Source organism: Lasiodiplodia theobromae (assembly GCF_012971845.1).
Source record: "Lasiodiplodia theobromae strain AM2As chromosome Unknown scaffold_16, whole genome shotgun sequence".
Lineage (NCBI taxonomy): Eukaryota > Fungi > Ascomycota > Dothideomycetes > Botryosphaeriales > Botryosphaeriaceae > Lasiodiplodia > Lasiodiplodia theobromae.
The window spans coordinates 83,970-98,916 of record NW_023336366.1 but is presented as its reverse complement, the minus strand read 5'-3'; the positions used below and the strand labels follow the sequence as shown (position 1 = coordinate 98,916).

The 14,947-nt window shown below is 58.1% G+C and overlaps 3 protein-coding genes across 3 annotated transcripts; 2 read left to right on the top strand and 1 right to left on the bottom strand.

The window, feature by feature from the left end:
- Positions 1 to 597: 597 nt before the first annotated feature.
- Positions 598 to 1,753, top strand: LTHEOB_5685 (Biotin/lipoate A/B protein ligase; the record flags this gene model as incomplete). Its single annotated transcript, XM_035514857.1, has 3 exons — positions 598 to 1,491; positions 1,543 to 1,653; positions 1,733 to 1,753. 3 exons carry the CDS (start codon positions 598 to 600, stop codon positions 1,751 to 1,753), a joined length of 1,026 nt encoding a protein of 341 aa, XP_035373377.1.
- A 5,560-nt stretch (positions 1,754 to 7,313) lies between these two features.
- Positions 7,314 to 7,763, top strand: LTHEOB_5684 (uncharacterized protein; the record flags this gene model as incomplete). Its single annotated transcript, XM_035514856.1, has 1 exon — positions 7,314 to 7,763. One exon carries the CDS (start codon positions 7,314 to 7,316, stop codon positions 7,761 to 7,763), a length of 450 nt encoding a protein of 149 aa, XP_035373376.1.
- Positions 7,764 to 13,677: 5,914 nt separating this feature from the next.
- On the bottom strand, positions 13,678 to 14,937 carry LTHEOB_5683 (Meiotic recombination protein Ski8; the record flags this gene model as incomplete). Its single annotated transcript, XM_035514855.1, has 7 exons — positions 13,678 to 13,861; positions 13,920 to 14,106; positions 14,164 to 14,257; positions 14,310 to 14,473; positions 14,527 to 14,790; positions 14,840 to 14,876; positions 14,935 to 14,937. The coding sequence occupies 7 exons, from the start codon at positions 14,935 to 14,937 to the stop codon at positions 13,678 to 13,680; spliced, it is 933 nt and encodes a 310-aa protein (XP_035373375.1).
- Between the last annotated feature and the right edge of the window lie 10 nt (positions 14,938 to 14,947).

Sequence of the window (14,947 nt, the reverse complement as noted above, 5' to 3'; positions counted from 1 at the left end):
GCCACCCTACGCGAATGCCGATGGTGTCAATTGGCTGCTCAACACTTCCGAAGTAGCATGGTGTTGAAGAAGGTATGCTCGGTTCATACCAACGCCGGGGTGACGGCGTCCACGAGCGCATTCCGCAGTACTCTAATCCAATTATCTTCCAATTCAGCAGAAGCGCAATGCAGGATACCTCTTGGGCCGGGTTGGCTGGTCAGGGAACGAGAGGGGACAAGGACGAGTAATCGGCGGTTCAACTACAGAATTGACAGAAGCTGAAGCGAGATCTCGACCCCGACCACATTTGCTTCGAGAGACGGATGAAAGACTATTTCTGTCACAGAAGAAATGCAGTGGCAGTGGGATGACCAGCAGGAGATTGTGGTGAATGGTTGACGCGAGGTGCGAATAAGGTTGTTTGCCATTTAGTGGCGCACGCGATCCAAAGGCTCGGCAGGGTTACCAAAAGCGTCCCCAGAAGCGGGACATGAGGATTGGGGGTTCTCTCGCGGGCGCGGGCGCGGGAGGCGGGCAGCAGCGAGGCGAAGGACGGTGGTGTGGCTCGACTTTTCGCGCGCGCAGCCAGTAACCTCAGGCCCATTTCTCACCTCCATGCTCGTTGCGCGCCTGCCCATCCTGCGCCGCAGCGCAGCACGGCTCCCGACGAAGCCCACGCGATGCTTTGGCTCGCTGGCTGAGCAGCTGCAGCGCCCGGGCGCTCAAGTGCATGCTTTCGTCTCTCGGTCGCGCGACCCGTACGTCAACCTGTCCATCGAACACTACCTGCTGCAGAAGTCGGCCCACGACTCGGTCGTGCTCTTTCTGTACACCAACCGCCCGTGCATCGTCATCGGCCGCAACCAGAACCCTTGGCTGGAGGTGAACCTGGGCCTGCTGCGCGGTGGCGCCGTCGACCTGGTGCGCCGACGCTCTGGCGGCGGCACCGTCTTCCACGATGAGGGCAACGTCAACTGGTCCGTCATCTCGCCGCCCGCCCACTTCACCCGCGACAAGCATGCCGAAATGGTGGTGCGCGCCCTGAGGCAGCTGGGAGTCGAACGAGCCAGAGTCAATGAGCGTCACGACCTCGTGCTGGACCAAGGTCCGCGCTCTGCGAACCCCGTCGCCGCCGACAACACGCACCGCACGCCCTTCACCACGGATGACCCGGCCGGCCCACGCCCGCTGAAGGTCTCAGGCTCAGCGTACAAGCTTGTCCGCGGCAGAGCGCTGCACCACGGCACGTGCCTGCTCGCCTCGCCCAATCTTGCCATCATCCCCCAGTACCTACGTTCGCCCGCAAAGCCCTACATCAAGGCCCTCGGCGTGGAAAGCGTCAGCTCACCCGTCTCCAACATTGGTATTGCGAACCAAGACTTTGTCCGTGTTGTCCAGCACGAGTTCAGCCGCATGTACGGCATTCCTTCCGCCGGCCCGAGAGCCATTGAACTTGGGGAGCAGCAGCTCGAGCTTCCGGAGCTGCGGAAAGGTTGCGAGGAAATGAAGGTGCGTTTCAGCGACTCCACTTATGCCTGTCCTGTGCTGACACCGGCCCAGACTCTTGACTGGACCTATCTTCAAACGCCGAAATTCACTTTCTCTGTCCCTGCCCAAATTCAAGTCCCGGATGCAGCCCCGAGCGCACTCCCTGCTGGTCTTCCCCTGTCGGTACGCTTTCCCATTCGCAATGCCAAAGCCCTGCCATCTTGTGCCCGCTTTTCCACTGTCACAGTTTTCACCCCGGCAGATGAAGTGTCATGAGCGCTAATTCATGTTCTAGACCAACGTAATCCTGAGCGTCCACGGTGGGGCCATCCACGAAGCATCCATTACCCTTGGGCCGACGTCACGTGCATCCACTGCTGCACAAGGCGTCCTTCATGGACTCAAGCTCCACGAAATTTGTGACTGGAGCCCGTTGCTTCAGGAAATTAGCGGCAGGAACGATCCACATGTCGAACTTGTTGCGGACTGGTTGTGCAAAACATTACCAAGTCCGCGAAGCCAATGAAAGACGCTTTCGTGGACCCGACCAAATCTCCCTGTCATTTTCGCGCTGTAGTGGCTAATAGTAGAAACCCATGTCCGTGCTGAATCCTTATTCGTGCTGGTGCCGCTACGTGGATTCATCAACGCCAAGGTCTCTGTGGGCCTTGTCGTAACATCAACGCCGGCAACTACATCTCTGTCTTCTTACAAGTCCTTCTGTTCAACGCTGGAGTGGTAACGTAACACAAACTTCGGAGCCCGAGCACTCGCCCCGGTGTGATGGGCACCTGCCTGTTGCACTCTGGCAACTGGACGCACGTCTCGGTCTTTCATGTACAGGGTACCCTACCGCGACCCACGTACCTTCCACCACTCGCCTGCTGATAATTCTTCTCAGAAGTGGGTTATGTCGATCGATGGAAATGGGCATACCCACAGTATGCTCCATCCCCAAGCTGTCCTCACGCAACACTTGGAGAAACGCGTGATTTGCCATTGTCAGAAAACCTCGTGATTGCGGCACGCCATCAACGACGATTGAGTCACAATTGGAACTCGAGATGCCGTGATGCAATCGGGCCGTTGAGATCGACGTTCACGCAATAGTGGGAGGTTTCCGCTTCTCTATCAAACCCTCAGTACCTGCTCTTTGGCACAGTCAGACGGATGTGTGAGCCAGGGGCTTTTTCCTCTGCCCCGCCGGAGCACGCAAGCTTCAGATCCCTTGCCCCCCGCCACCGTGTGGTAGCTGGGTGTGGACGCATCTGTCCTACAAAGACTGCACAGTGATGTGAGTCGGACGTGATGATAGACATACATTGAACATCATGGTGTCCATCTTCCCCGGAACTGAAGCTCGACGTCGCACGAGCAGGAGCCGATCTCCAGCCCACTAGCTGCACGTTGACGTCCGCCCTGTCAGCCGTTCGTGCGAGCATGGAAACCTTACCCAGCCAACGGGAGACGAGACAGCAAGGAAGAGTTTTTCCGCAGAGTCCTACCATTGGTGCTCCAGGGCTTTCCTCGGCACCGAAGGACGAGAATTCGCCTTCTCTGTTTCCCGTAGCCCATCCCCTATAGCTCGGGCAATGCGATAGATCGCCATTCAGACGTTATTCGTCCACGTGGTTGGGAATCGGAGACGGCCACACTACCGATTGTCCCAGCCTGACACAAGAGCATGCAGTTGCCCAGTTTCAGAGAAGTGGAGTTGGACACAGGCCGAGCTAAAGGGCAGAATGGCTCGGCCTCGCATCGTCATAGGAGACAAGCCGGTAATGTGGCAACCTAGGTGCCTCAGGAATCATCATGAGCAAGTTATGCCGCCATGCCACTTTCCCAGAGCCACGCCAACAAAGGCCGCAAGATACGTCAGCTCGAGGGGCACCAAGAAGAAAAACTGAGGTATTAAAAAAAGGCAAAATGGAAAATCAGCCCGAGCCACAACCATCAGGCAGACCGCGTTACAGGACCGCGGGCAGGATCCGCATTGTGGGGACGGGCGGTAGTGGAAGGCAAACCAGAGCCTGACGTTCATCAGGCGTGGGCTCCACGAGTCCAGAACATAGCAGCCACAGAGGCCGCAACGGCTCTCCTCTTTGGGCGCTCCATCACATCACTGCCCTCCCGTGCCTGCCCAGACGAACAGCGCAAGAAAAAAAAATTTCGTGTTGTCATTCTTCAGCCTGCCCATAGGCTTTGATTTTCATGTGTGTACAGCAGCACCGGCGGCTGGACCTGACAACGCAAGCGGCAAAAGTCAATGCACCGTCGTCCTGCAAGCCAGGCTGGCGTCGCTTGTCGTGTTCGAGATGCACTGCCGGCCTATTCCCGCGACCCAGAGCCACACCCGGCAACTGCCACTCCGGCTGCCGACGAATGAGCTGTGCAGTGGCTGGCGCTTTTGTTGGTATGGGCAAGCCTCTCGACTGGCTCTCGGCCGTTCCTCTCTTCCTCGACCTTGCCCTCGGTTTGGCGCGCACAAGCTCAGCCCCGTAAGCTGCCCCCGCGGGCTGTGCCGGGGAAGGACTTGTTGAGGCGGTGGCTTGCGGGAACGGTTGCGGAAAGGAACAAGTAGGACGGAGAAAGAAAAAAAAAAAGTCTGCGGAAGCGCGGAGGATGGTTGGCTAGACAATCGCGACGAGTCGGCGGCGCGGGGCGAAGCGACGGCGGGCGCAGCAGCTGTGGTTGCCCTACCGTGGCTGTCCCCTCGATGCGATCGACGACAAGGACCCGGGCGATGCTCGCTCCACATTTTGCCCCTCTTCCAGCGCGCGCGCAGTTCCCCCAACATTCGCCCCATTGATCGGCCTGGGGATTGGCGCAGCGCTCCGTGGGTGGAGCGCTCGAGCAAGCGTGGTCTGACTCCTGCAACTGCACGCGGTGCTGCTGGCGCCGACGACCGACGGACGCTCGCCCGCCCCGTTTCGTTGAGCCTGGCGTCCGACGGGCCCCGGCAGCTGGGACCAGCTCTGTTGCGTGGCGAGCATATGCCTCTCTGCCCCTGCCTTCGTCACGCCCGGCAGGCGACGGACGGACGGCGGAGCCAAGCAGCCGGACGCTGCTGTCTTCCGACCGGTGGAATGACCGGAGTGGAGAGCTCGGCGGCGGCTCGCCAGAGGCTGGTTCGACATGCACCCCATATTTTCGTGCCGTCAGCACGATCCTCGGCACCCCCTGCCAGCACGGAGGGCGCAGACGGACCGGGCGAGGCTTGTCGCACAGGGGGCCATGCTGCAGACCCCAAGCGAGGCTGCATGCGCGCCATCGGTGATGATATGACGATGACGATGACGGGGCTCCAGCGTCAGCGGCCTCGACGGCGGCCACGATGCGCATCTCCGGATGGAAAAGGGGGAGGGTGCGTTCCTGCTGCAGGGACGCCCGCACTCGAGTCAATGGCAGCGTCGATGAACCTGCTCAGGGCTTCTCCGCATCTCGGATACGCGCGGCTACGAGCGAAAGTGTGGAGAAGCAGCCGTGCGTCGTTGTGCCACCACTTACGCACGCGCTCGCTGCGTTCGAACAGCATGCTTTGGCGGCGTCGCACTGCATGGGGGGCGCTTCGCATGCGGTTTGCATTTCATGGAAAGGCCAAGAAGTCGCACTGCGCTGCATGCCCCGGCCACGGAGATTATGTGTCGCCCTCTCGCCGTGCTGCTGTTCATCCGCGCGGAGCCTATCCAGCCAACCAGCCGTTTGCCGGCGCGCGCCTGAAACGCCTTGACAGCGACAGACAGATCTAGCAGAAGCTTTTCCCTCTTGTCGTTCTCGACCGCCAGCGGACCCCGCGCGTTCCCGGCCCTCTGCGTCACGGCGGCGTGACCGCGACAGTGCTTCGGGTCACACAGAAAGTATGTCGTCCGGCCGGCGAGAGAAGCGAGATAAAGCACATCGCGACCGTCGTCTTGTTCTATGCATTCTTGCTGCGCCAGAGCACGCGCACCTGGCGCCTCGGGTACGCCCGTCTTTAGCTCTCCGCAGTCTCTCGACCTGCTGTCGTGTGGCGCTAAGAGATCTGAGAAAAAGTAAATTAAATTATGGAGATCTGCCGAGCTCCTCTTATAGCAAGCGCTCTGCTATCGAAACATCCGCTATACCCTACCTGTGCTGCAGTGCGTCTGGCCACCATCTTCTGGTGTCCGGCAACCATGCGCCCCTTGGAAGCCATCTCCGCTGCTGGCACGCATGATAATGACGATGGGCGTGGGTGCTGAGACATCGAGTCTTGCCGCAATAACGGTGCGCCGCAACGAAGCCACAATGGCTCTGTATCGAGGAGCGATCGCTGCAAATTCTTCAAGCTCCAGCGCGGCTGGTCGTCGTCTCGCCTCCCGCCAGCTGCGTGGGGCAGGACTCAGCCACTGCGTGTCCAGGGTGCTGATTTGCCTGTCATCACCTGGCCCCCCCTCCGAGCATGCAAGGACGCCGGGCAACGACGACACCGGGCTGAAGAAGTCGGCCTCAAGAATGCTGAAGGCGATAAGTGCACGGCTCACGAAAGGCTCACTTTGGTGGAGCGCGTGGAAGACTGCAGCGATCCACCATTCCGGTGCCTCATGAGGGTCTAGCGTGGGGGGGTTCGACAGGCGGATAGAGCCTGTGCCATCCCAGCGCGGCGCCAGCACCTTGTTGGCTGATGATCCAATACACCAGCTGCGCGTCAACCTGAGAGGCTGGCGCCAGGACGTGCCTGGGCCTGTTCTGCACTGCATGTTCCGAAATTGCTGCACATGCTCACCACCTCTGCCACTGGACGCTGCCGATCCAGCGTAGGTTTGGCCGACAAAAAGACCTATCGCACCGTGGGCTTGCGGCGTTCAGATGTGGCTGGGCGGCCATGGGGAGTCGATTGCCCGTCTGCGTGCGAGACAAAAAAAAAAACACCTCTCTGTCGTCCAGTTCGGGTGCGCATTATTCGAAGCCGGCTAGCGTGACGGACGGGCCTCGCAGCGCAGCAGAGGGCAAACGCGGGCGCTTGGGCATGGCTCCCGGCGCCCGCTCGCCGTCCAGAGAGGCTCGAGATAAGCTCGCGCGGCTGGAGATGGGGTGCGGCGCGTTTTGCGGCAGCATTCCAGGCGTCTCACGGGCGCCTGACCAGGCGGCATTCCCTCTGGCGGGCTGAAGCAGGGCTGAGCAGCGCCCCTGCGTTCACGGTGGTGAGGGCGTGTGACGGGCGCTGGGTACAGTCAGCAGCGCGCACGCAACAACGCTGGGCCGTGAGGTGAGCAGGAGGAGTGGGGCACAAAGTCGTGGCCGGCGAGCGAGGGTGCTGTGGGCGCGGGCGTGCGCAGCGCGTCGCAGCTCTGTCAGAGCCAAGTCGGCGGGCTCAGCAGCGCAGTGACACGGCGGGCGCTGACTGGCTCCAGCGTCAGGCACGACCTGGCCGGGCGGAGCAGGGTGCGCTGCGGCAAAAGCGCTTTTTTCGCTCAATCCTTCCGTAGTGCGGGCCCCCCTGTCAGCAGACACAACCACTATCCCGCTATGCAGGCCTAATGCGCCTAGCTGCTTGCGAGTCCCTGCTTCTGCACAGCGCCGAATGGGTGTGCACACCTGCAGCGAGCGAAAGAGGCACGCCCGCCGTGCCCGCGTCCTTGATTCGTCGACCAAGCCTCGAAGCCGCACAGCCAGCTGCCTGCCATCCTCATACAAGAGCGCCGCTCCCCCTCCGCTCAACCCGCGCTTCTTATGAGGCAATCCTGCGCTGCCATCGCGAGTCTTTATTTTCGGCCTCTAGCTGAGCACACCATCTCCACCCCGGTTGACTCATCCACACGTCACATCATTTAACCTCCCTCTCGCCCACGCCTTCTACTCCCCATCAACCATCATCTTTCACAATGGCTGCCGAGTGGTCCCACGACTTCTGCCTCACCTGCGACAAGCAGATCGAGCACGGCGCCTACTGCTCGCAGGCCTGCCGCCTCGCCGACCTGGACAAGGCTACCGACTACACCTCCGCTGCCTCGTCGTATGCCTCTTCGACTGGCAGCTCCGGCTCCGGCTTCTACTTCTCCGCCTACAAGACCGCCACGTCGGCACCCTCCAGCCCCAACCTCTACTCGCCTAGGCAACAGTACTTCTCGCACTCGTCGTCGCCCTCGACATCGTCCACCGCCAGCGACTCGTCGAAGCGTAGCCTCACGCCGTCGTCATCCCAGACATCACTGACATCGATGGCTGCCTCTGCCACCCAGGGCCTCTCGGCCCAGGCCGCTAACGAGCTGAGGGGTTACGCCCATGCCTTTGACCAAGTCCGCGATATCCGGAGACGGAAGCAGTCGGCCTAAATGCTGGCTCGCACCCATACCACCCGCGACTACTAGCGTGGTGTCTTTTGAGGAACTGAGATGAGAGGATATACCCGCCAACATTACCACGTCTACCCAGACGTGCAAAACGAAACAAAAAAAAGACCAAGAGATATTTTCCTTTACGAACACATTTCGCACTCGGCATGCGTCGAACCGGAGTAACGCATTGCATCCTTACGCATTTTAACGGCATAATCTCGACTTCTGGCATTCAAACCCCGGTTCGGCGACGGAATGGCACGGCGCAAAAATCGAAACAGTGAAGGCGCTTCGACCTCCCTTTTCTTCTTGGAGTTTTCCCTTTCTTGCGCGCCCAGCGGTTGCGGGTGCGCTCTGTGTGACCAAAAAGCATTTTCCCTATTTTTTTTGTCTACGCTTCTGGACTCTGTCGATGCAGTTTGGGCTGGAGTCACATGTTTGCTTGGGTATGGCCGTGGCGGTTTGCTTTGGGATTAGCAAGGTGCAGGTGTCATGCTGAACATTGGGACTGGTGCTTGGGATGCATGGGACGGGCTAGGTCTGGGGAATCATTTGCAGCGCTTGTCCATGTCGTACGTAAACTTCTCTTCTCCACCTCTTCTCCGGCACAGATGAGCCGGAGCGCGCTATACAGCGCATAGCTGTATGTAGGCGCACAGCGGACCGAGGGCCGCTGAATGGAAACGATGGAACCACACACGACTGCTCTCCAAACTCTGCACTTCGGGTGACTCTGCTCTTGCTCTGGCCACGGCAGCGTGAGGGTGGCGTGAAGCAGGCAGTGTGACCCTTGGTGGGTACCTGGCAGCCGTCGCAGCCACTCATCTGACCTCGGCACAGTGCCTGAGGCCGCACAATCTACGTATGATGAAAGCGGAGTCCCCAGCGGGGGAAGACTCAGGCTAAGGGCAGTCCCGCTCGGAGTAGCGGCCGACGCCAAGGTGAGGGTCAAGCCCCGTCCCCCACGCCGGCACATCACGGTGGTGGTGGTGGGATTCGCCCGCGCGAGGGGTTTGCGCGCCAAGCGAGCCGAAGCGATTGGCCTGAGATAAGCTGGTCGTCGAGGTGGTGGTGGGCAGCTGGATGGCAGTCCGGTGACTTCGCAGCCCGGATGACTTGCCCGCGGCAGTCGACGTCAGGCCGGCGCCCGCCGCGTCCCCACCGCGCGCGCACATCGAGGATCGCGGCAGACCCCACAAAAGGGGCGGCCCAGAGCTGAAGGTGGTGGATGCGGGCCGGCGCGACCAAGCAGCAGCAACAAGGCCAACTTCCACTGCGGCGGGCCTGGCAGCACCCGAGCTCACACCACCCACCACCCACCATCCACCACGGCGCGCGTTTCATCTCGCTGTCGCCCCTCCCCGCCGCCGGGACGCGTGCTGCTGCCCAGTCGACTCCGAGCCCGCCGCCCGGCGTCCCGCTTCCCGTGGCCGGCGCTTCCAGCCCGCCGCCGTCCCGAGCGCCCGCGTCGCAGCTGCAGCGACTTCGCGCCCGGCCCGCTGGGTGCGGCCCACGTCATGCTGCGCAGCTCGTGATGTTTGGTGCGTGGTGCCTCCAGCAGCCGAAGGGAGCGAGGCTCAAAACCCCAGCAGATCTGGGATCGGCACGCCAGCGAGCTCCCCGATGTCGCTCAGCACTCAACACCAGCCCAGCATCGCAGAGTGGAGCGTTCCTCGCAAGCGCCCGCTGTTCTGGAACCAGGCCTGCCGCCCGCCGCGTTCCTCACCGCTTCCCCGACATTAGCCCTACAATGCCTGCGGGGATTACATAAGTTGGCGGGCACGGGAGCACGCGCTGTCCTTGCTGAACAAAGGCCCAACACGCCCCACCGCACATTTCACAAAACCCTTGTGCAACGCCGGGACCTGCTGCCTCTCGGCCTCTGCGTCGAGGCACACACCGCCCAAGGGCCCCGGGAACGCTCAGAAACACAGCAGCTCCAGAACAGCACCGCGCAATGGAGCCTGCCTGCTCCGACCCGCGACGTCTGCCCTGCTCCGCCCGCCCCTGGCCGCATGTATGTTCGTATGTATCGATCTTTCTGCGCTGACGAGACTGCAGGCCGAGTTGCACACAGCCGTGCCCTCCGCTACAATAGCCAGCGCCTTCACCGGTCCCTGGGAGATCCCCCTGAGCTGAATGCGTCCTCTCTCCACAATCTCACTACTCCACGGTGCCTGATTCATATTTCGCGGGACATGTGTGCTCTGCCCGCCCGCCCGCTTCCCCGGAGCACAGGCAATGGGTACACGTATAGCCTCCAAGACGGTGCTGGCGTGACCGGTCAGGGCGCCTTGGCCACCTGTGAAAAAAAAATTGTACAACTCTTCCCCGACCACACCTGTGCGTATGCGGCATCCAGAGGGCCTTCCCCGGGCCGTGCGGCTGGTACACTGTCGTTGTGGCGCTGGTGATCCTGCCTTCCAGAAGTCTCGGCTCACCTCGGAGTACTTTCTTTCTCATTTCACAGCGACGACGCATTGCCCGGGTCTAGCCCTCTCTCTGCTCCATCTTTTTGTGTTTTTCAGTGCTCGGCGCCCCTCTCTGTGCGCTGGTCCAGAATTTCCAACGCCATGCGTCCTCTGAATATCGTCATCTCTCCACAAACACGTCAGTGGGAGCTTCGCGTGCCTTCTAGCCAGGCTTTCTCAGGGCACCCATCACGTAATTGGCGCACGACTGCCTACAATTGTAGGCCCGTGTCTATGTACAACCGACTCGATGTCGGACAGATCGATCGACGAGTCTGGGCCATCGTCGGCCACGACATCTTGCGGGGGATTCGATGGCCCTGCGTTCAGCCCTGCCTGCGCATCCGCATGTACCTTGGTGGATCGCTTCCTGCGCTGTAGCGTTCCTCGACATGGCGTACCCGTGCCTCGCTGCACCGTAGTGTCCCTTTCTCATACACACCGCAATCTTCTTTTGCTCTCCCTCGCAAACGCCCTCAGACCGGATTCGACTTGATCCACGCCTCTGCTGCGCTGCCGGCTGACCCGAACCATCGCCACTGTTGATTCATCTCATTCACGAAGGATTGAGGAGTGTGGAGCAATAGCGCGACCCTGAAAATATCAGGGACTGCGGCCACGACATGTCCGCCCAATCGCGAACACCATGCCTACCACGCGCGCCTGTCACGAGTCAGCCGCACACCCACGTGCGGCAAACCTTGGAGCAAAGGTGTTCCGATGCGCGTGACATTGCATTGGTGTTTCCAGAGTCTAGCGCTCTCATCCGTATGGTCCACGGGGATCTCCCATGCCACATGCAATGATATGCATCGCGTGGTGTTCGTACTGGCCCACCAAGTGGAAGAGCAGTGGGACCAGGACAGGAACAAAAAAAAATCCTTTCATTTGAGTCACCATGTGCAGGAGGCTGTGATAATAGGACGCTGAGACTGATGCTGGCCCCGTGCGCCTAGGCGGCGCAGCAGTCCGCAGCGTCCCCTGTTGTGACAATTTACGCGCGTCGTGCCAGTTCCTACCTTAGTCGTGATATCCATATCAAGCTCCTATATCCTTTGGACCCTGGAAGCCAATGTGGGCACGCTAACACGGATACTGCCGATCGAACGGCGGATGTTACTGTGAAAGTTATAGCCAAGTGCTCCTCCCGAACTCAATAAAACTCCTTATCTTGCACTGATAACGAGGTATGCATCCCTGTAATCTTGCAGGGGCACATGGGCAGAGTCGGCGGACGCGGACGGAGCGCAGGCAACCTTAATGGCAATTTCGCATAGTGACTGAGCATTCCGGCCCTGAGAGTGTTCGCACAAATGAAGCTATTTCTTTGCTGTATGTACAGTTCGTCGGAGTGACTTGCAGTGCGACGTGCCAGCCTCATGCTAGCGATGCAAATCATACGGCAATGTGGGCCCAGTTCGCTTGATATCATCGCGACGGCGAGAAAGCTGAAACTGCTACACATCTTCGTTTCTCTATCTGAAAGTTTTGTACTGTATGATACGTGCGCGTTCACATGAATGCCGTAACTCTCTTATCTTCTTCGACCCACTTTTGCAACTTGAAGCGAGCCGATTCCGGGTCAGGGATGCTAAGAGAGCGGGTTCGGAATCCTCTTCCATGTTCCCAGTGACGCAGGGGTGTAACCCGTTCATCCACTCACCCCTAGGCTTGGGCCAAGGTTTGCATCGGATGTTGGGAGCGTTTTCACGGGTAACAGTAACAGTGACTATGGGCGTACTTACTAGCATGCCGAAGTCGACAACTACAGGCCGCTTTGATTCAGCCTATCCAAGACCAAAACTCTGCCTGGATATTTTTTGACAATATCCAGAGTGCCATAGAAGCCGGCGCGTTGATAAGGATAACTGGGACCTTCGACCTTATCGCAGAGCGGATGAAGGCACGCCTATGAAAAGTCATTGCCCAGCGCTCGTCTAGCCTTTCGTTTCATCATAGCTGTGGGTCAGTCTCGGAGCCGGCATCGGCTTCGGATCTCTACCGAAAGTCTTGGATAATGGTATCGATGGGTGCTTGGCCCCGCAAACGGAGAAGTGCTGCTATTCTCCACTCTCTCTGTGTATTTCTTGTTGGTTTTCCCAAAGCGCTGGACGCGGTTGCTCCTCTTCTGTTCGGCTTTCTACTAAGAGCCGTGCCTCGTTTCTCAAGCCTTGCCTCGGAAATTCTATCAAGGCCAAGAGGTTTCTTTCGAGATACATCACCCCGTCCTTCAATCTACCTTGATTGAATGGGCATTTATGAAACACTCTGACAAGCGTCAGATAGGCCTGAAGCATAATTTATACGCGGTGTACCACGGCTCTGAAAGGCCAGCACTTGGTTCGGCCAAGGGTCTACTACTAATACTTTTCTACTAACTACTTTTGGAAATTTTGCTATTGCCATCCGAGCGAACAGGGTGTTAGAACAATAATGAATTACCCCTCTGAAGGGCTCACAACTAATAGAGTCTGTGCGCATTAGAGGTTGGGTTAAGCCCTGGTAGGCTTTCTATTCTAGGTAGACACTATATCCGGCTTTTCGTACTTTAATACAAGGCACTGAAATGCATCTACGCGAATATAAGTATTATATTTGGTAGGCATCAGTGTACCGGAGGACGTCGGCCCTTTCGTTTCTAATAGTCCACCATTCGTAGTCGTCAATGTTCTTCTATGTATTAGTAAAGAGGCTTCTCACAGAAATTACATTCACAGCCAGGCGTGAAATATCCGAGCTGGTATGAACAGACCGCACCCATCGATTACGAACCAGTAACTACAACCACGTGCCTTACTCGTGGCTAGAAAATGGTCCCACTACAGGGAGATTCCAATTGGAACTCGAACGGCTTCGAGACGTGTTTCTATGAGACATGCGTTTCTGCATATTTAGGTTAGACGGATTATTTTGTCAGGACAGTAGCCAAACCGGGGAATGAGACAGGATCTGTATTTCGTATGCTTGTTAACGCCTTGAAGCGTTATTCGTTGCGGAATGGTATCTAATACAAAGAACCTAGATCATCTTATTATATGGGCTTTGGAGCAAGGACACGTCAAGTTGAGGTATTGATGCCGATGCGTGTATTCTGTTGGCTGGCTTGTGGAAAATCTCACTCAAGAGTAGCTCATAGTCACTTGTTGTAGTAAATAGGGTCTGTCGCGAAAGGGCTATGTTCAACAGGCAAAAAATGGGACCAGAGTGAGCTCAATATCTTGCTGGAAGAGCAACGCATTTTGGCAGATCCTCTTCCATCTTCATCCAGCCAAAACCACTTTGATCCTCAGTTCCATTTTATACCTTGTCTAGCCGAGCACGATTATGTTGACATGCCCTTTGTGTTTGATGCTGTTGCTTTACGCCTTGCTGAACGCTTCAGTATGATGCTTTGCTTGTATCTGGATCTTCCTAGATGCGAGAGTTGCAGTGAAGGATGTTCAGCTGCCGCTGGCCTCCCTGTAGAAGGAGATGCTCTTTCCCGCTCCAGCAACGGCAAACATCTCCGCGCGGTGAGTTTTGGGCAGCCACTTGACCGACCACAATGTCTTGTCTGATTCGGAATGAGTAGCCACGCAAGCTTTGGTCTCTATCGACCAAATTTTGGCTTTGCCATCGAAAGATCTGTACAGAACCGTGAGTTTAGGATTTGAACCAGTGCCGAAGCTGGAGGGAAAATTACCCTGTGAGTAAATACTCGCCAGTGTCATTCCAGTCAAGGCTCATGATCCAAGCAGCATGGCCTGAAAGGTTGGCCACCTGCTCTCCTGAACCGACATCGTACAGAGCGATTGTCCGAGCATCACCAGCAGCAGCCAACAGCTTGCATCCCGGGGAGAAGGCCAGAGCCCTGATTGGCTTGATTAGACCTGCCACATGGTCAGTAACATGCTATTGGCAAGTCGCACACGACAGGTCGCGCGTACCGGGTAGCGAATGCAGCAGGCGGCCAGTCTCATTGTTGAAGACGTATATGCTTCCGTTCTCGTGGCCGGATGCAGTGAAACGTCCATCAACGCTCTGCAGGTATTCAGTTAGCGAAATACAGCGCAATGGGCAACGCGAGACGTACAAGATGAATGCACATGCCGAAGCTGCCCTTGGTCTCGAATTCTCGAATTTTTTCCTTTGAGGACGTCTCCCACACATTGATACGTCCGTCGTGTGTTGTGCCTGCAAGGTACTTGCCGTCTTCGCTTAGGGAAATCGCCCAGACCTCACCAGCTTTGCTTCCGTCTGCGTCCAAGCCGTGTCAGCGCATGCGCAGAGAGGGGCAAGGAGGAGCAAACCCGCAATAGAGCCCTCCGCCTTCCAGCTACCATCTTCAGCCAAGGCCCAAAGCTTGACATCACCACCGAACCCAGCGCTTGCAGCCTTCTGGCCGTTCGCAGATGTGGCTATATGGTGGCAGCCCAGCTTATGAGCGTCGTGTAGGGTTTGAGTGAGCGGGAAGTCAGGCTCGGTGGTGGAATAGACGTGGATACTCGACGAGCCTGAGGCGGACAGTAGTGTGGTTTTGGTGGGAGCGACAGCGAAGATGTCGGTAGGATGGGCTGTGGAAGTCAGCGCGGGGCAGGCTAAGGCGGGCAAGAAAAGCCGTACCGTTGTTGACGGTATGGAGAGTGAGGTATTGTTTCGACTGCGGGAGTGACAGTCAGCTCATACGGTCCGATGATGGGGAAGAGGGCGGGGCGCACCATGGCTGCGATC